Raw genomic sequence first — 19,036 nt, 5'->3', positions numbered from 1 at the left:
CGGCGCCCTCAGAACCGGAAATAAAATGCGCGAAGAGAATAGGCCAATCGGAAAACGAACTTTGCCTCCTCGGGCGGGATGGATCGGAGGTTGCCCTGGAAGCCCATCAGACGCCAAAGCTAGAAAGGGGTGGACCCTGGCTCCGCACAGCTAGCGCTGCCGCCGCTGCTGCACCTATCGCTGTCACAGCCGCTGCTGCCTCTGTCCAGCCGAAATGACCGTGGAGAGGCCTGAGGGAGCCCCCGGAGGCGCGGAGGGGAGCCGTCAGGTGAGGAGAGAAAGAGAAGGGAGGAAGCGGGACTGCCCCCGGGAAAGGAATCCCAGAGAGGAAACTGTTTGGCGTTGCCTTGGAAACAGACAGCAGGGGCGTGTCACGGAGGGGCGTGGGGTTAAAATGAGCGTTTAGGGACCAGGAGGCGGATTCTGATTTGCAGACCTGAACCTCTCGGACTTTATACGAGGCTCCTTATAGGCAATGTCACATAAGTTTTCGCTTATCCTGTTAGTACTCTATGACCAATTGTCGTCCGTTTTTTGTAGAAGAGAAAACTAAGGCACAAAAAGATTAAGAAAATTGCCCCCCACATTTTTTTTTTTTTTTTTTTTTTTTGAGACGGAGTCTCGCTCTGTCGCCCAGGCTGGAGTGCAGTGGCGCGATCTCGGCTCACTGCAAGCTCCGCCTCCTGGGTTTACGCCATTCTCCTGCCTCAGCCTCCTGAGTAGCTGGGACTACAGGCGCCCGCCACCGCGCCCGGCTAATTTTTTTTTTGTATTTTTAGTAGAGACGGGGTTTCACCGTGGTCTCGATCTCCTGACCTTGTGATCCGCCCGTCTCGGCCTCCCAAAGTGCTGGGATTACAGGCGTGAGCCACCGCGCCCGGCCTGCCCCCCACATTTGACCGAGGTGGTGGCTCACGCCTGTAATCCCAACACATTGGGAGGCAGAGGCGGGTGGATCACCTGAGGTCAGGAGTTCGAGACCAGCCTGGTGGTCACCTGACCACCATCGAGACCAGATGGTGAAACCCCGTCTCTACTAAAAATTAAAAAAAAAAAAAAAAAAGGCCAGGCGCGGTGGCTCACGCCTGTAATCCTAACACTTTGGTAGGCCGAGGCAAGCGGATCACAAGGTCAAGAAATCGAGACCAGGCTGGTTTCCATGGCAAAACCCCCGTCTCTACTGAAAATACAAAAATTAGCTGGGCATGGTGGCGCACGCCTGTAGGCCCAGTTACTGGGAAGGTTGAGGCAGGAGAATCGCTTGAACCCGGGAGGCGGAGCTTACAGTGAGCTGAGATCGCACCACTGCACCCCAGCCTGGCGACAGAGCGAGACTCTGTCTCAAGAAAAGAAAAAAAAAAACAACCAGGTGTGGTGGCGCCTGCCTCCAGTGATCCACCAGCCAAGGCCTTCCAAAGTGCTAGGATTACCGTGAGCCAGTGTGCCTGGCGGACCCTAAACTCTTAAAGACAGAAAGTAGACTTGCGGTTGCTTAGGGCTGGTGGGGTGGAGTGTGGATGGTTAGGGGAAATAGGGAGTGACTACTAAAGAGTATGGCGTTTATTTTAGGGGCGATGAAGGTGTTCTAAAATTGTGATGGTAGTTGCACAATTCTGTGTATATACCAAAACCACTGAATTGTACACTTTAAATGAGCGAATATATTGTATAGAAATTATATCTTAATAACGTTGTCTTTAAAAAAAAAAGAAAAAATGTGCCCAAGATCGCACATTCTTTGTAGCAGAGCCAGGGCTAGGGTGCATACATACCTCTGACTCTTACCCTGGATTTTAGTAAGGCTGGCTCCTCATCAATCAATTGTCAATTCAAAGTTCCTCCACAATGAAAAATAAAAATCAGCCCAAGACTGAGGAAGTATAACTCAGACTGTCATAGGCATAGATAATGCCAACAGCAAGAGCATCAGGAAACAGTGTTTCAGGTCCATACTATAGGTGCAAAATTACTAACACTCCTTCTTCCAAATTATACTGCTTACTGATCAATTAGTTACCCACCCTACTTTATTCTTCTCACCTTTTGAATAAGAATTGCCTTTGGGCGGGGCCCAGTGGCTCACACCTGTAATCCCAGCACTTTGGGAGGCCAAGGCAGGCGAATCATTTGAGCTCAGGAGTTGGAGACCACCCTGGGCAACATGGTGAAACCCCGTCTCTACAAAAAATTAAAAAATTAGCCAGATGTGGTGGCGCGTGCTGTAGTCCCAGCTACTCGGGAGGCTGAGGTGGGAGGATCATCACGTGAGCTCAGGAGGTTCAGGCTGCAGTGAGGCATGATTGCACCACTGCACTCCAGAACCTGGGTGACAGAGCAAAATCCTGCCTAAAAAAAAAAAAAAAAAAAAAGCTCAATCATTCACTTATTAAATTGTCCCCACTTCATGACAACACCATTCCAGAATCAATCAGGGAAGCTGGCCAGCGGTATAAAAATCACACCCCCGACCCTAAGTTCCCTATGTTTTCCGTAGTGTCCTGCAGCAAGTTAATAAACCTAACTGATGTACCGATTACAAGTACATTCTTAATAACCTTCATCTGATAGACTTTTATCAACCAAAAAGCTTTCCATAGGCACTTTTTTTTTTTTTTTTTTTTTTTTTTGAGACGGAGTCTCGCTGTCTCCCAGGTTGGAGTACAGTGGCGCGATTTCGGCTCACTGCAAGCTCCGCCTCCCAGGTTCACGCCATTCTCCTGCCTCAGCCTCCGGAGTAGCTGGGACTACAGGCGCCCGCCACCGCACCCGGCTAATTTTTTGTATTTTTAGTAGAGACAGGGTTTCACCACATTAGCCAGGATGGTCTGGATCTCCTGACCTCTTGATCCGCCTGCCTTGGCCTCCCAAAGTGCTGGGATTACAGGCATGAGCCACGGCGCCCAGCTGGCACTCCATCTTTTTATAACCTCACAGTCGTTTATGGTTTTCACGGAATTTATTATCATCTTATGTTGTCTGTCTTCTCTTACTACAGTGTAGGCTTCAAGGGAGTAAGGATCTTGTTTGTCTTGTTCTCAGCCAAATGCCCAGTGCACATCAGGCACCCAGTAAATATGGTATGAATGAATGGAGTACTGAAAAAGTTAATTGTGTGTCCCGCTTCTTAGGACTTTGCTCTTCCAGCCAGACCATACTGTCTCTCTTGTTAATCATCCATTCCTTTTTTTTTTTTTTTTTTGAGATGGAGCTTCGCTCTTGTTACCCAGGCTGGAGTGCAGTGGTGTGATCTCATCTTACTGCCACCTCAGCCTCCCAGGTTCAAGCGATTCTCCTGCCTCAGCCTCCCCAGTAGCTGAGGTTACAGGCACCCACCACCACACCCAGCTAATTTTTGTATTTTTGTAGAAATGGGGTTTCACCATGTTGGTCTTGAACTCCTGACCTCAGGTGATCCACCTCCCTCAGCCTCCCAAAACACCGGGATTACAGGCGTGAGCCACTGCTTCCGGCCATCATCCATTCCTTGACAGAGTGCAAATTAGCTAGAACATGAGGAAAGCAGAGGAGTAGAGACAAGGGAAGTGGGAGAAGGAAGATGAGCAAGAAGTAGGTACAACCCAAGTAAGGCAGAGTGCGGCCATCATCATGGGCAGGATTCCTGGAGTGCAGGGGTCAGAATGCATGGTACAGGTGAGGTGCTCTGTAAAAGCTTACTGCACTGTATGGCGTAGGGAACCAACTTCAGCTCTTCACTTCCCTCTCCATCCCTTCAGTGAAGCGCACTTCATAGACCAAGTTGTGAAATGTCTTTAGAGCAAGAAACACATCTTATTTTTAAAAATTCCTCCCCAAGTATTGGGATTACAGGGATGAGCCAGCGCACCTGGCAGACGCCAAATTCTCCCCAGTCCCTAATATACAGAGGCTTGTTCAAAGTGAAATTAAGTTACGATTTGAATACTTTTGAAAGCATTGTTTCACTCACAGCCTATTTCTATTCTATTGTAGATATTTTCCCCCGAATCCTCCCCAGACACAGAGGCAGGAGAGGAGCTGTCTGGGGATGGGCTGGTTTTGCCCAGGGCCAGCAAACTTGACGAGTTCCTCAGCCCAGAGGAGGAGATAGATTCTACTTCTGACTCCACTGGGAGCTTTTACCAGACCTTGCAGGTACTGAAGCAGAAAGGCAGAGCGTGTCTGTTGGAGTCTGTCTTTCAGTCTGACCCGGAGAGTGATGAAAGCCTTTCTGAAGATGAGGAGGGCCTGGAGAGCTTCTTCCGAGACAAGGGCAGGGGCAAGGTACAGGTCCAGCGCCCCCAGGCTCTGAGGTAAGGCACTGCAGCTCCACGGCTGCCTCACTCCACACCTCCACACAGGTCACATCGTGTCTCTGGGCTTCATCTTCCTCTGTAAAGCAAAGAGCACTTCTGCAAGTTGCCATTTACTGAGGCTGTAGCTCAGAATCAGCTTTTGATTCCAAACAGGTGTTCCGATTCCTCCCCAGGAATCCTAAATCACTTTGGGCAACACTTAGTCCAGTGATACCCTGGAATTAATTAAAGGGAAGCCTTTCCTCAGGCGCAGTGGCTCACACCTGCACTCCCAGCGTTTTGGGAGGCTGAGGCAGGCAGATCACTTGAGGTCAGGAATTCGAGGCCAGCCTGGTCAACATGGTGAAACCCCGTCTCTACTAAAAATACAAAAATTAGCCACTCATCGTGGTGTGTGCCTGTAATCCCAGCTACTCAGGAGACTGATGCACGAGAATCCCTTGAGCCCAGGAGATGGAGGTTGCAGTGAGCTGAGATCATGCCACTGCACTCCAGCCTGGGCGACAGAGCAAGACTCTGACTCAACAAATAAAAATAAAATAAAAAATGGGCCGGGCATCATGGTTTACGCCTGTAATTCCAGCACTTTGGGAAGCTGAGGTGGGTGGATCATGAGTTCAGGAGTTCAAGACCAGCCTGGCCAAAATGGTGAAACCCCGTCTCTACTAAAAATATAAAAAAATTAGCCGGGCGTGGTGGCGGGTGCACGTAATTGCAGCTGCTCAGGAGGCAGAGGCAGAGAATTGCTTGAACCTGGGAAGTGGAGGTTGCAGTGAGCCAAGATCACGCCCAGCTTGGGCAACAGTGCAAGACTCCATCTCAAAATAAATAAATAAATAAATAAATATTGAAAAATAAAAAAAAATACAGGGAAGCCTTTCCTAAATACACTTTCCCTGAGAATGACAACAAAGTACCTTTATCTTGGTCAAGTCTTAGAAAGTAAATATTTAATGAGATAAAGTATACATTATCTCATTACCTTATCTCATTTAATATTTACTTTCTCCTCCAATAACCTGGTTAGTAGACATTAATTTTTGTCATTCTATGTAGGAGGAAATTGAAGTTTTAACAGAACCTTGCTCAAAGTTTGGAGCAAGATTTATACCCAAGTCTGTCTGACTCTCAAGCTCTACTCTGCTCATTGTTCTCTCTCTCATGAAATATTAGAGTGCAAAGTGGCAGTTTTGGGATCAATTCTGAGAAGAGACTTTCCTTTAGGGCTGCCAGGATTGTCTGTGGGAAGGTCATGGACATAGAGGCCTGTGGGGCTGTGGTGTTAGGTCAAGCAGCCAGCTGTGACCAGTGGGAAGGGAGGACTGGGGAGGAGGTCTGGAGGGAGCAGGGCCTCCTGACTGCCCTGTCCTCCACACGTGGATCTGCTTTCTTCCAGGTGTGGCTCCACAAGGCGCTGCAGCTCCCTGAGCAACCTTCCCTCCAACATTCCCAGGGCTCCGACCCAGCCACCCTCAGGCTCCCGGCCTTCCTCCCAGCACAGAAGTGTCAGCTCCTGGGCATCATCCATTACTGTCCCTCGGCCATTCCGCATGACACTGCGCGAGGCCCAGAAGAAGGCCGAGTGGCTGGGCTCACCTGCCTCCTTTGAGCAGGAGAGGCAGCGGGCCCGGAGGCAGGGTGAGGAAGAGGCTGAGTGCCACAGGCAGTTCCGGGCACAGCCTGTGCCTGCACATGTCTACCTGCCCCTCTACCAAGAGATCATGGAGCGCAGCGAGGCCCGAAGGCGGGCAGGGATTCAGAAGAGAAAGGAACTGCTCCTCTCTTCTTTGAAGCCCTTCAGCTTCCTGGAGAAGGAGGAGCAACTAAAGGAAGCTGCTCGACAGAGAGACTTGGCTGCCACAGCTGAAGCCAAGATCTCCAAGCAGAAGGCCACCAGAAGGATCCCCAAGTCCATTCTGGAGCCAGCCCTTGGGGATAAACTCCAGGGTAAAGACATCCTTGCCACCTTGCTACCTCCTGCCTTGGGGTACCAATTCCACCGTAGGGATTTAGTCAGGGCCCAGGGGTTGGCCTGGCTTGGAGATTTGCTGCTTGGGTGGACCCACTAGAGGCTGCACGTTTAGTGCAGGCCATCGGGGAGGGTTAGGTCTGTCTACACAATCGGGGCCTGTATGGAGTAAGGACTGAAAGGTCCCACAGTGTCCCCAAGGCTCGTCCTGTTGACAGCTGAGTGAATGCACACGAGGGCCTCTGCACCAGCAGAGGTGCAGGAATAGAGAACCAGTGAGACACCTGAGGACCAGCTTGGGCTCATGCCACCACCAGCATACTGCCCTGAGATGCTCCCCCACGGCCCCTTCATCCTGGTGAGGTGGCGTCAGTCACTGAAATTACCTGGGGGATGATTATTTACATATTTCAAAAAGTATACCTCCAAATAAGGGGCTCAGGCTTTATTCACTTTTCAGTGGCATGTGCCATGCTCCAGGCACTGTGCCATGGTGAACACACAGACATGGAGTTTGTAGACATGTGAGGACAACAGATAAACACAAATGCATACAAACGTGGTGAGTTATTTACAAGGATTAAAGGGGGAAGCATGGAAACATATATCAGAGGGACCTAACCCGGGGATTGGTGAAGGAAGGGAGCAGTTAGGGAAGGTCCCCTAAGAAAGTGGGCCCTGGGGCTGAACTAAAGGAGGGGCAAAGAGGGAGGAGAAGTGGAACAGGCAGAATGTGGCATGGAGGGGAGAGAAAGTGGAGCATCTGCAAGGGCTGGAAAGGTAGAGGGCTGAGAGAAGAGGGAGTGGGAAGGGAGAGGCAGACATGGGCTAGACATGAGGAGCTTTGCAAGCCACGCTAGCGAGTCTGGACTTCATCCCAAGGGCACAGGGGAGCCACTGAGGGACTGAGGCAGGGTGACCCACGATCAGAAATCTAGTTCAGAAGGATCCTTCTGATTGCTGTGTAGATGATCCAAGAGGGCAGCAAGACTGGAGGGCTACTGAGCCAAGAGGAAGCTATTTCACCATTCAATTGAGAAATTATGCAGCTGGTTGCAGGGATGAAGAAAAGAGGATGGACTGGAGAGAGGTTAAAGAGGAGGAAGTGACAACTTGTGACTGATGAGAGACACGGAGGAGTCAGTGATGTGGGCAGAGGGCCTGGGCAGCTGGGTGGATGGTGGGGCCTTTCTCTGAGATGGGGAAACATGGGAGAGGAGCAGGCAGCTGGCCCACTTCCTCTGCTTCATCTGTAAAGAAGCAGTCGTAGAAAGTGCTCAGTGAGTGTAGCTGGTCGCTGCTTCTGCAGCCTGACTGGCACAGGCAGTGGTGTTCTGGATGACATTTATTAACAAGCTCTCCAGAAAAAAGCAAGCAAGCTGGTTTGTAATGTTTGTTATTTTCTGTGGCATAAATATGCCTATTAAGGCCATCTGCAAGCATCGCACAGGATGTTAACGTGTCAGAATTCCCGAAAAGTTCATAGTTGCCTCCAGTACACTTACGGCTAGTGTGTAAAAGAGGGAAAGTTCTCCAACCCTGTAGGTTTCATGCCTGGTCCTTTCTTACCCATCACCATCCTGTCTCCACAGAAGCTGAGCTCTTCAGGAAAATTCGCATCCAGATGAGAGCCCTGGACATGCTCCAGATGGCCTCTTCCCCTATCGCCTCCTCTGGTAACCGGGCTAACCCCCAGCCCCGCACAGCCACCCGAACCCAGCAGGAAAAGCTTGGGTTTCTGCACACTAACTTTGGATTCCAGCCTCGGGTGAATCCCATAGTCCCTGACTATGAGGGCCTTTACAAGGCCTTCCAGAGAAAAGCAGCCAAAAGAAGAGAAACCCAAGAGGCCACTCGCAACAAGCCCTTCTTGCTGAGGACCTCCAACCTGCACCACCCTCAGCGGCCTTGCGATGCTGCCACCACCGGAGGGAGGCCGGTGAGAGCCCAGGCAGCTGTGGGAGGGTCAGGGCTAAGGCCTGAAATACAGGGTGGGGCCAGGTCTTTCTGGAAAGCACTTCTCAACAAGGATTTCCTATCTTTTTTAAACACCAGCTCAGTTATAAACAGATTCACTTTCCTATAAACTCCAGACCACAGCCCAGCCTGGGCAACATAGAGACCCCATCTCTTCAAAACAAAACAAAACAAACATTTGCCACACGTGGTGGCATGTACCTGTAGTTCAAGCTATTCAGGAGGCTGAGGTGGGAGGACCACTTGAGCCTAGGAATTTCTGGCTGCAGTGAGCCAAGATGACGCCACTGTACTCCAGCCTAGGCAACAGAGTGAGACCCCATCTCAAAACAACAACAAAAAACAGGCCGGGCATGGTGGCTCACGCCTCTAATCCCAGCACTTTGAGAGGCTGAGGAGGGCAGATCATCTGCGGTCAGGAGTTTGAGACCAGCCTGGCCAACATGGCAAAACCCCATCTCTAATTTTGATAAAAATACAAAAATTGGCCGGGCGCAGTGGCTCAAGCCTGTAATCCCAGCACTTTCGGAGGCCGAGAGGGGCGGATCACGAGGTCAGGAGATAGAGACCATCCTGTCTAACCCAGTGAAACCCCGTCTCTACTAAAAAAAAAATACAAAAAAACTAGCCGGGCGAGATGGCGGGCGCCTATAGTCCCAGCTACTCGGGAGGCTGAGGCAGGAGAATGGCGTGAACCCAGGAGGCGGAGCTTGCGGTGAGCTGAGATGTGGCCACTGCACTCCAGCCTGGGCGACAGAGCGAGACTCCGTCTCAAAAACAAAAACAAAAAATACAAAAATTAGCTGGATGTGGTGGCGGGCGCCTGTAATCCAAGCTACTCCAGAGGCTGAGGCAGGAGAATTGCTTGAACCTGGGAGGCGGAGGTTGCAGTGAGCTGAGATTGCACCACCGCACTCCATCCTGGGCAACAAGAGTGAAAGTTCATCTCAAAAACAGAACAAAACAAAAACAAACCATAGGGACACTCCTCTTCCTCCCTTGCTCTAGAAGGATTTCACAGAAATAAGTCCAAGCAGGCCTGAGAGGCAAGGAGTTGGGATCAGTTGTTGATGTTCCTATACCAATTCCAAGGAACTCTTCTCATTTGACTAAAAACTTTAGGATTGATATCCAAGTCTTGGCTTGGTTATGAAACTTGAGATCTCATTATCCTTGCCTTATTCCCAGGAAAAAAAAAAAGATTCTCATTTTCAGTCCTTCAGTTAAATTGAATCCTAGTAAAGATAGAAAACGGCTGGGCGTGGTGGTTCACACCTGTAATCCCAGCACTTTGGGAGGCCAAGGCGGGTGGATCACCTGAGGTCAGGAATTCGAGACCAGCCTGACCAACATGGTGAAACCCTGTCTCTGCTAAAACCGCAAAAATTTAGCTGGGCGTGGTGGCTCACAACCTGCATAGTCCCAGCTACGTGGGAGGCTGAAGCAAGAGAACTGCTTGAACCAGGCAGGCGGAGGTTGCAGTGAGCCTCGATTGGCCACTGCACTCTAGCCTGGGCAAAAGAGCGAGACGAGACTCTGTCTCAAAAAAAAAAAAAGAAACTAATCACACATGCTGTCCCACCAATACCAGCCTTTGTTTCTTCTAGGATTCCCCACAGCCACCAGCTCCACCCCTGCCAAGGAGTCGTTCTCTGAGTGGCCTTGCTTCCCTCTCTGCCAACACTCTCCCTGTGCACATCACAGATGCCACCAGGAAGAGGGAATCTGCAGTCAGGTGAGTGGTCAGGCTGCACAAGACCCACGCTCTGATTCTGGCCCCAAATGCTGGAAACTTCCCTACTAAGGGGCCTCCTTTCCTGTTATCAGAGACACCTCAAGGGGTCAAAGGGAATTTTCTGATCAGGACAGGAACAATTGCGGTTCTCCACACCTGGTGCTTGGAGAACAGCTAGCCATCATTCAGCACATATTCACAGTGGGCTTATTCTGTGCCAGGCACAGTGTTAAGGCTGGAGATCTTAGAGAACCTACAGTTTATTGTCTAGTCTGAAATAGAGAAAAGCAAAGAAGCAATGGCCGTATTTTTTGAGTAGTGCAATGATTGGGGGTAGAGGGGACTGTGAGGGCACTGGGCAGCCTGGAGCAGGGGGTCTTGTCTTGTGGAATAGATGTCTAAAGTGAAACCTGAAACCTGAAGAACAAGGAAGAGTTGGCCAGACAAAGCCTGGAGAGAAGGAAGGTTCCAGACAGAACATGGATAAAAGCCCATGGATGAGAGGAAGGGAGTAACGAGGAACAAGAATTCAGAGAAGCATGCTAGCAGGTGGCTGAAGTTGCCACCAAGATGAGACATCCATTGCATAGATTTGAGATTCTCTGAGATTCATCTTGGGAAGATGTCAGAGTCCGTTGGGCAGCAAGAGCCTGCTTATTTTTAACTCTTCAACTCACCTGACTCTGTTATGATGATGTTCTCGTTGAGCCAGCCCCCAGCAAGGGTTCCTCCACCAGGCTTCGGAGCTGAAGTAGGCAAGAGAGGCCATGGTGTCATGAGCAGCTTAGGCCAGGGAGAGGACTAATGTCTTACTGCCTTCCCATGGGGCATGTAGGGGAGTACTCAGAACCTACTTGGATCCTTAAGCCCCACAGCAGGGATTGTAGAAAAGTACTTACAGTCCAAGGGATACTCCTTTCTTCTTCAGACTTCAGTTAGACCTACTAAATCAGGGCTAATTGCTCAGTATCCTGAGGGCCCAAGAACCCAGGCCTCCTGAACAAAGAGGCTGGCCCACCTATAGAGGACATCCACATCTGCTTTCCCGCCACAGGGAATCTGACATATGAGCAGATTAAATTTGCATGTCCTTCCCAGTCTGTCCATTTGAATGTAAACATCCATATAGAAGAGTCTTGATTGATTTTCCTTTTGGAAGAATTCAGCATATTACCTTTTAGATAACTGAACAAACTAAGTGCTACAAGTTGAAGCCAAATAGTTTGCACTGAAGGAGGCTCATTTCCAGTTCTCTCTGAATATGCAGATTTGTATTCCCAAAGAACCATGAACCCAGATACCTTCCAGCCCACTGTTTACAGCAGAGTGGTCAAGGCCAGAGGCTTGGGAGCCAAAGATCCTGGTCCAATAGGGGCTTTTCCACTGGCATGCTGGGTAGCTTTGAGCAAGTGGCTTACCTCCTTTGAGCCTCAATCACCTCCCCTATAAAAAGGGGATTTAGTATTTACCTCATAAGGCAGTTATGAGGACTACGTGAAATGTAATGGTACTTGATTCCTAATAGGGAACTCAGTAAGTGGCAGCTATTAGTATTATTTTGGATCAATAGGTGAAGACCTATTGAGTGTTGGGCTATTTAAGTAAGGATATATATATATTTTTTCGAGATGAAGTCTTGCTCTGTTGCCCAGGCTGGAGTGCAGTGGTGCAATCTCAGCTCACTGCAACCTCTGCCTCCCAGGTTCAGTGATTCTCCTGCCTCAGCCTCCCACGTAGCTGGGATTACAGGCATGTGCCACTACGCCCAGCTAATTTTTTCTGTAGTTGTAGTAGAGATGGGGTTTCACCTTGTTGGCTAGGCTGGTCTTGAACTCCTGACCTCGTGATCAGCCCACTTCAGCCTCCCAAAGTGCTGAGATTACAGGCGTGAGCCACCACACCCGGCCTAAGTAAGGATATTTTAACTGATATTTCTCCAGTTCAGTAAATACACTTCTAGGGTAGGAAGTCACTGTGTCCCTAGTGCTGGAAAGGCTTCATCTGCCAGTGCATTTAATCCTAGAATTTTATTATTTTTTAAAATGCCAGTTGAGGTAAATTACATGCCGCATTCATTGAAAACACCAACTTACTTTCCAGAAAATGTTACTAAGATTGCTTTTATTTTATTTATTTATTATTTATTTTTTGAGACGGAGTCTCTCGCTGTTGCCCAGGCTGGAGTGCGGTGGTGCGATCTCGGTTCACTGCAACCTCCACCTCCTGGGTTCACGCCATTCTCCAGCCTCAGCCTCCCGAGTAGCTGGGACTACAGGCACACGCCACCACACCCAGCTAATATTTTGTATTTTTAGTAGAGACAGGGCTTCACAGTATTAGCCAGATGGTCTCGATCTCCTGACCTCGTGATCTGCCCGCCTCGGCCTCCCAAAGTGCTGGGATTACAGGCGTGAGCCACCGCACCCGGCTAATTTTTTTTTTTTTTTTTTTTTTTTTTGAGATGGAATCTTGCTCTGTCGCCCAGGCTGGAGTGCAGTGGTGCGATCTTGGCTCATTGCAACCTCTGCCTCCTGAGTTCAAGCAATTCTGCTGCCTCAGCCTCCCAAGTAGTTGGGATTACAGGTGCACACCACCACACCCAGCTAATTTTTGTATTTTCAGTAGAGTTGAGGTTTCACCATGTTGGCCAGGCTGGTCTTGGACTCCTGACCTCAGGTGATCCAGCTGCCTTGGCCTCCCAAAGTGCTGGAACTACAAGCATGAGCCACCACACCTGGCCTGAGATTGCTTTTCAGTATGCCCAGGTTGGTAATCTATACTCTCTTTCTGCCTCCTCCCTTTAGAAGTGCACTTGAAAAAAAGAACAAAGCAGATGAGAGTATTCAGTGGCTGGAGATCCACAAAAAGAAGTCTCAAGCAATGTCCAAATCTGTGACCTTGCGTGCAAAAGCCATGGATCCCCATAAAAGCCTGGAGGAAGTGTTCAAAGCAAAGCTGAAAGAAAACCGGTCAGTATCCCCTATGTGTCAAAAGGGGTGCTTGCCTTGGGATCCAGCAGACCACTGGCCTGTTGCCAGAAAATGCAAAATGGAGTTACTGGGGTAGGCAGGCTCCTGTAATCACAGCGGCGGGGCCATGATTTTCCAAGTCACATAGGAATTTACAATGTACATGGGAATTACACTGCTTAACTGGAAATGAATGGTATTCTGGATTGGAAACGATGTAGTTTTTTTTTTTTTTTTTTTGAGACAGATCTGGCTGTGTTGCCCAGGCTGGAGTGCGGTGGCGCGATCTCCACTCACTGCAAGCTCCGCCCCCCGGGTTCACGCCATTCTCCTGCCTCAGCCTCCCGTGTAGCTGGGACTACAGGCGCCCGCCACCGCGCCCGGCTAGTTTTTTTTTTTTTGTATTTTTAGTAGAGATGGGGTTTCACCATGTTAGCCAGGATGGTCTGGATCTCCTGACCTCGTGATCCGCCCGTCTCGGCCTCCCAAAGTGCTGGGATTACAGGCGTGAACCACCGCGCCTGGCCTAGAAACGACGTAATTCTAAAAATCTTGCTAATTCCAGGAACAATGACCGTAAAAGAGCGAAAGAATATAAGAAAGAACTAGAAGAAATGAAGAAGCGAATACAAACAAGGCCGTATCTCTTTGAACAAGTTGCCAAGGTAAAACTAAACCATCATTTGTTTTCTTTCTGCCTTAGATAAAAAGGCTCTGATAAATTATGAAACAATTTTAATATGTGGGTATTAAACATTTCCTTGAGGCCCAGAAATTCTAATTTCATTACTACCTTATTTTTCCAAAATAAATAGTACAGTAGAGAATGCTGCTTGTGTTGATTTCATCCAAGAGTGGACTCCAAAGGCATTGGTAAAGGGATATTTCACTTCCTAGAACTTTCACTGTAGTCTAGCATTCAGAGTTCATGAGACCTCAGAGACAGGGACCATTTGGCTCTTTCTGCGCTCTGGAGCCACTGTTCACAGTGCTGGAAAGGTCTCTCTCCTCTGCCTGTGCTGCTGGCCCTGGGCCTCCCCAGTCTCTAGAGCTGTGGCACATTTATAAGTCTCCAAGGATTAGGATGCCCACAAGCACCCCACCGGCTTTTTCTAGACTAAGTGGCTTTCAGGCTGGAAGCCTGAAATTTTTTTTTCTTCTTTTATTTTGTTTGCGTGTGTGTGTGTGTTCCTTGTGGAGCAGGGCTAACCCATAGGCAGTGTACCCAAAGTATCCTGGAAGACTATCATTTTAAGATATTCTCTATAGACTTTTAGGGACATTGGACTCAGCTGAGATCTCCATAAGGATGTAAGGATGCTCTGGTTCTGCTGCATGAGGCTCTGTGGATCCTTTTCCTCTCCAGTTTCAGACAAGTTGGGGCTCCCTAGTGACCTAGTTCCAATGGTGGGGCGTTAGCTCCATCTTATAGTTAGTACATTGTCTAGGCATTTGCTGGCTTCACTTCCTCCTCCCTCCGTAAATCTTTCTCCTCTCGCACACGCAAGCACACATGGTCTTGGATTTACTTAGCAACCTGCATTGTTCAAAATCTCTCATGCTTCTTTATGTTAATGTTAAGCAAGCTCACTCTTCAGATCTCAACAGATCTTTCACCTCTCTAGGAAAAATACAAAGTACTCTATGATTTTTTCTTGGAATACTTAAACAAAAAATAATAATCTCCTGGTCCACATGCAGACCATCTGTCCTTCCATTAAGAGTCTTGGTGTAGCTTATTTTTTATTTTAGTGCTCCTGATAATGCTTTGTTGCTTTAAAATCTTAGGTTTTTAGTCCATCCTTTTAAATCTGGGTCTCATTTGTCTCCCAAAAGTCTAAGTCATTGCTTTTCAAAATTGTGGCTCCTAAATCAACAGTTTGGCATCTCTGGGGAGTGTCAGAAATACACAATTACGGTCCTCATCTGACACCTACCAAATGTGAAATCTGCATTTTAACAAGACCTCAGGTGATTTATACCCACATTAAAGCTCGAAAACAAGGGTTAAATAATTTTCATGCAAATCCGTGCCCCATAATAAGGGTAGTGGTGGTAGTGGCAGTATTTTAAGAATACTGATTAAGTACTTTAGAATTGTCTGGTAATTCGTAAGATAGCTACAACAGATTAATTTCCATCCCACAGGATCTAGCCAAGAAAGAAGCAGAACAATGGTATCTAGACACCCTGAAGCAGGCTGGGCTGGAGGAAGACTTTGTGAGAAACAAGGGTCAAGGCACTGGGGCTGTTCAAGAGGAGACCAAAGTCAAGGATTTTCCCAGGTAACCTGAGATGTTGCTGTCATTCTGCAGCTTTCTAAATTGTCATACCCAGTAATACCACTGGGAGGAAACTTTAGAATAGCCACTGGTATTTTGAGATCATAATCCTATATTTATATAATACTATCCAGAGATCTCCCTCCAAGTAACACATTTGAATTTAGACAGTGGTGCAGTTGTGAATAAAATCTGACAAATTATGTTTCGTTTTCTTCCATTTTGAAACAGATCATTTTCCAATTCCAGTTCCAATTCCATGAGCCGAAACTATTTCTACTTTATTTTTGAAGAAAAATCATGTATATTTTGACTTCTTATAAAACTGTAAAACTGTTTTTCTAGCATTCCTTAAAGGTAGCTCATTAGTATCACCTTCTCCATAACCCATTTTGATAGAGTCAAAGGACGAAAATAGTATCTATCTACACTATTCTCAGTTGTTTTGTATCTTAGATCCTAGCAGCCCCTACCCTAATTCCTATCTGTTTTTATACCCCTAGAAATTTTCCTTTACATCCCATGTAAAATAATAATAATGTTGATACTTTTCTTTTCTTTTCTTTTTTGAGATGGAGTCTTGCTCTGTCGCCAGGTTGGAGTGCAGTGGTGCAATCTTGATTCACTGCAACCTCCGCCTCCCGGGTTCAAGCGATTCTCCTGCTTCAGCCTCCCGACCCGAGTAGGTGGGACTACAGGTGCCCACCACCACGCCCAGCTATTTTTTGTATTTTTAGTAGAGATGGGGTTTCACTTTGTTGGCCAGGATGGTCTTGATCTCTTGACCTCGTGATTCGCCTGCCTCGGTCTCCCAAAGTGCTGGGAGAGACCATTCTTAAACCTTACACAGTGCTTTAAGATTTTCTTTTTTCAGACCGGGCACGGTGGCTCATGCCTGTAATCCCAGCACTTTGGGAGGCTGAAGTGGGTGGATTGCTTGAGCCCAGGAGTTTGAGACCAGCCTGGACAACATGGCAACCCCCATCTCTACAAAAAGTAAAAAGAAAAAAAAATTAGCTGGGTGCAGTGGTACGTGCCTATAACCCCAGCTTCTTGGGAAGCGGAGGTGGGAGGGTTGCTTGAGCTGGGCTGTCCACGCTGCAGTGGGCCGAGATCACGCCACTGCACTACAGCCTGGGTGAGAGTGAGACCCTGTCTGAAAAAAAAAAAAATTTTTTTTTTCGTGTTTTATTCTGCAGGTTCCAAAAAACTGCAAAATTCACCATCAGAGATCCAGAGCAGGGTTTAGAAGGATATCTAGAACAGCCTGCAAGCCCCAGGAAAGTACTGGAGGAGCTGTCTCATCAATCACCAGAAAATCTCCTATCACTTGCTTAATCACTACACTTAAAATCTCTGCTTTTGAAAAATATTAAGCAGCTAACTTGGGTTTGAGTCAAGGCAGGAAAAACTTGGGTTTCGAGTCATGGCTACTGCTAGAAGATGGGGAAATGAAGAGTAGCAGATTAATAGGCTGGGCGCAGTGGCTCACGCCTGTAATCCCAGCACGTTGGGAGGCTGAGGCTGGCGGATCATCTGAGGTCAGGAGACCAGCCCAGCCAACATGGCAAAACTCTGTCTCTACTAAAAATACAGCTGGGCGTGATGACACGTGCTTGTAATCCTAGCTACTTGGGAGGCTGAGGCAAGAGAATCACTTGAACCCAAGAGGCAGAGGTTGTAATGAGCTGAGATCATGCCACTGCACTCCAGCCTGGGCAGCAGAGCAAGACTGTCTCAAAAAAAAAAAGAAAGTAGCAGATAACAGGGAATGGTTGAAGGAAATCAAAGTGGGGAGGCCCAGGTGAAGGGATTGTAGCCTAGAGTTAAGGGTTCCTGCTTTGTGCCTCACACTTAGAGAATAGGTACAGAAAAGAGCACAGGCCCAAATGCCTATAGGAGCTAGTGCAGAAACAAATGCATCAGTGGAGTGGGTGTAGACAGTAGGAGACGGTAGAGACTGGCAAGTATCAAATCCTGCTGGAATATAGGCTCAGAGTTAGTACATCAACTATGTTTTCATCAAGCCAGAAATTTGTATGCTGCCAACTAATTTAAAAATTACTTAGAAATATTGTATGGGCAAAATAGAATACATCTGTGTGTCAGATTTAGCCCATGGGGGATGAAAAACTTACAACTTCTAGTACAGGATTTCTTATCCTCAGTGCTATTAATATTTTGGGCCACCTAATTCTTTGTTGAGGGTTGGGGAAGGGAACTGTCCTGTACATTGTAGAACCTTTAGGCTGGGCGTGGTGGCTCAAGCCTGTAATCCCAGCACTTTGGGAGGCCGAGACGGGTGGATCACGAGGTCAGGAGGTCGAGACCATCCTGGCTAACACGGTGAAACCCCGTCTCTACTAAAAAATACAAAAAACTAGCCGGGCGTGGTGGCAGGCGCCTGTAGTCCCAGCTACTAGGGAGGCTGAGGCAGGAGAATGGCGGGAACCCGGGAGGCGGAGCTTGCAGGGAGCCGAGATCCGGCCACTGCACTCCAGCCTGGGTGACAGAGCGAGACTCCGTCTCAAAAAAAAAAAAAAAAAAAAAAAGAACCTTTAGCAGCATCCCTGGCCACTACCTGCTAGATGCCAGTAGTACCCCTCTCCCCAGTTGTGACAAAATGTCTCTAGATATTGCCAGATGTCTGCAGGGGGCAAAAATGTCCCTGGCTGAGAACCACTGCTCTAATATAAAAGGCTGCATGAAACAGAAACTGGCATTCTAAGAATACAAGTAATTGCCATGAATACAGTCTACATACTATGTGATTACGCATGTTATTAACAAATTAAGAATAATTTAAAACAATTCTCTCCTGTTACCTGTTTAGAATGTGCCTGTGTGTTTATGTAAGCATGAGGTTCATTTTAAATAAACTTAAAATTTCCCAGACAACCAAGATTTTTCTACTAGTAGGTGAACTTTGGAATACTTTTCTTCTCACCAATAATAATAGGATATTCTGGCTTGGTGCAGTGGTTCATGCTTGTAATCCCAGCACTTGAGGGGGCCAAGGCAGGAGGATCGCTTGAAGCTAGGGGTTCAAGACCAGCCTGGGCAACATAATGAGACCTTATTTCTACCAAAAAAACACGGCCGGGCACAGTGACTCAAGCCTGTAATCCCAGCACTTTGGGAGGCCGAGACGGGCGGATCACGAGGTCAGGAGCTCAAGACCATCCTGGCTAACATGGTGAAACCCCATCTCTACTAAAAAATACAAAAAAACTAGCTGGGTGCAGTGGTGGGCGCCTGTAGTCCCAGCTACTTGGGAGGCTGAGGCAGAAGAATGGCATAAACCCGGGAGGGGGAGAGGTGGACCTTGCAGTGAGCCGAGATCACGCCACTGCACTCCAGCCTGGGCAACAAAGCAAGACTCCGTCTCAAAAAAAACAAAAAACAAAAAAACACAAAAAGTTAGCTGGACTGGTGGGTGCATGCCTATGTAGTTCTAGCTATTCAGGAGGCTGAGGTGGGAGGATGCCTTGAGCCTAGGAGTTCAAGGTTATAGTGAGTTGTGATTACACTACTGCACTCCAGCCTGGGTGACAGAGCAAGACCCTGTCTCAAATCATGATGATGATTAGATATTTTCTCAGTAGCTGTGGAGACAGGATGATAACAAGAGTCCCTGCTCTAACTAAAGCACCTTTCTCATCCTTTTTTAAAAAATTGTCTTTCTGGAAAAATTCAAAAGTACCAGCTTTTATTGCCATTTTCTCAGATGTATCTTTTTTGGTGGTGACAGAGTGATAATCCAGTAACTACCATCTGGGCTTAAGAAATGACGACGTTCAAGGCCGGGCGCG

At 47.9% G+C, this 19,036-nt stretch overlaps 1 protein-coding gene across 1 annotated transcript; it reads left to right on the top strand.

Annotated features, from left to right (window-relative positions):
- Positions 1-108: 108 nt before the first annotated feature.
- Positions 109-18,148, top strand: FAM161B (FAM161 centrosomal protein B). Its single transcript, XM_045396720.3, has 9 exons — positions 109-268; positions 3,970-4,289; positions 5,689-6,239; positions 7,854-8,200; positions 9,846-9,973; positions 12,778-12,942; positions 13,508-13,607; positions 15,091-15,227; positions 16,424-18,148. Exons 1-9 carry the CDS (start codon positions 215-217, stop codon positions 16,560-16,562), a joined length of 1,941 nt encoding a protein of 646 aa, XP_045252655.2. The 5' UTR covers positions 109-214; the 3' UTR covers positions 16,563-18,148.
- The last annotated feature ends 888 nt before the right edge of the window (positions 18,149-19,036 follow it).

This window comes from Macaca fascicularis, chromosome 7, assembly GCF_037993035.2.
Source record: "Macaca fascicularis isolate 582-1 chromosome 7, T2T-MFA8v1.1".
Classification (NCBI taxonomy): domain Eukaryota; kingdom Metazoa; phylum Chordata; class Mammalia; order Primates; family Cercopithecidae; genus Macaca; species Macaca fascicularis.
The sequence above is the reverse complement of the archived record's forward strand: the minus strand, read 5'-3'. Positions and strand labels throughout refer to the sequence as shown.

Bases quoted from the DNA above. Each gene is read 5' to 3' on its own strand.
- FAM161B (XM_045396720.3), top strand. From the start codon at position 215: ATGACCGTGGAGAGGCCTGAGGGAGCCCCCGGAGGCGCGGAGGGGAGC. The intron at 269-3,969 runs GTGAGGAGAGAA...ATTCTATTGTAG, and splicing joins GCGCGGAGGGGAGCCGTCAG to ATATTTTCCCCCGAATCCTC. The intron at 12,943-13,507 runs GTCAGTATCCCC...TGCTAATTCCAG, and splicing joins GCAAAGCTGAAAGAAAACCG to GAACAATGACCGTAAAAGAG.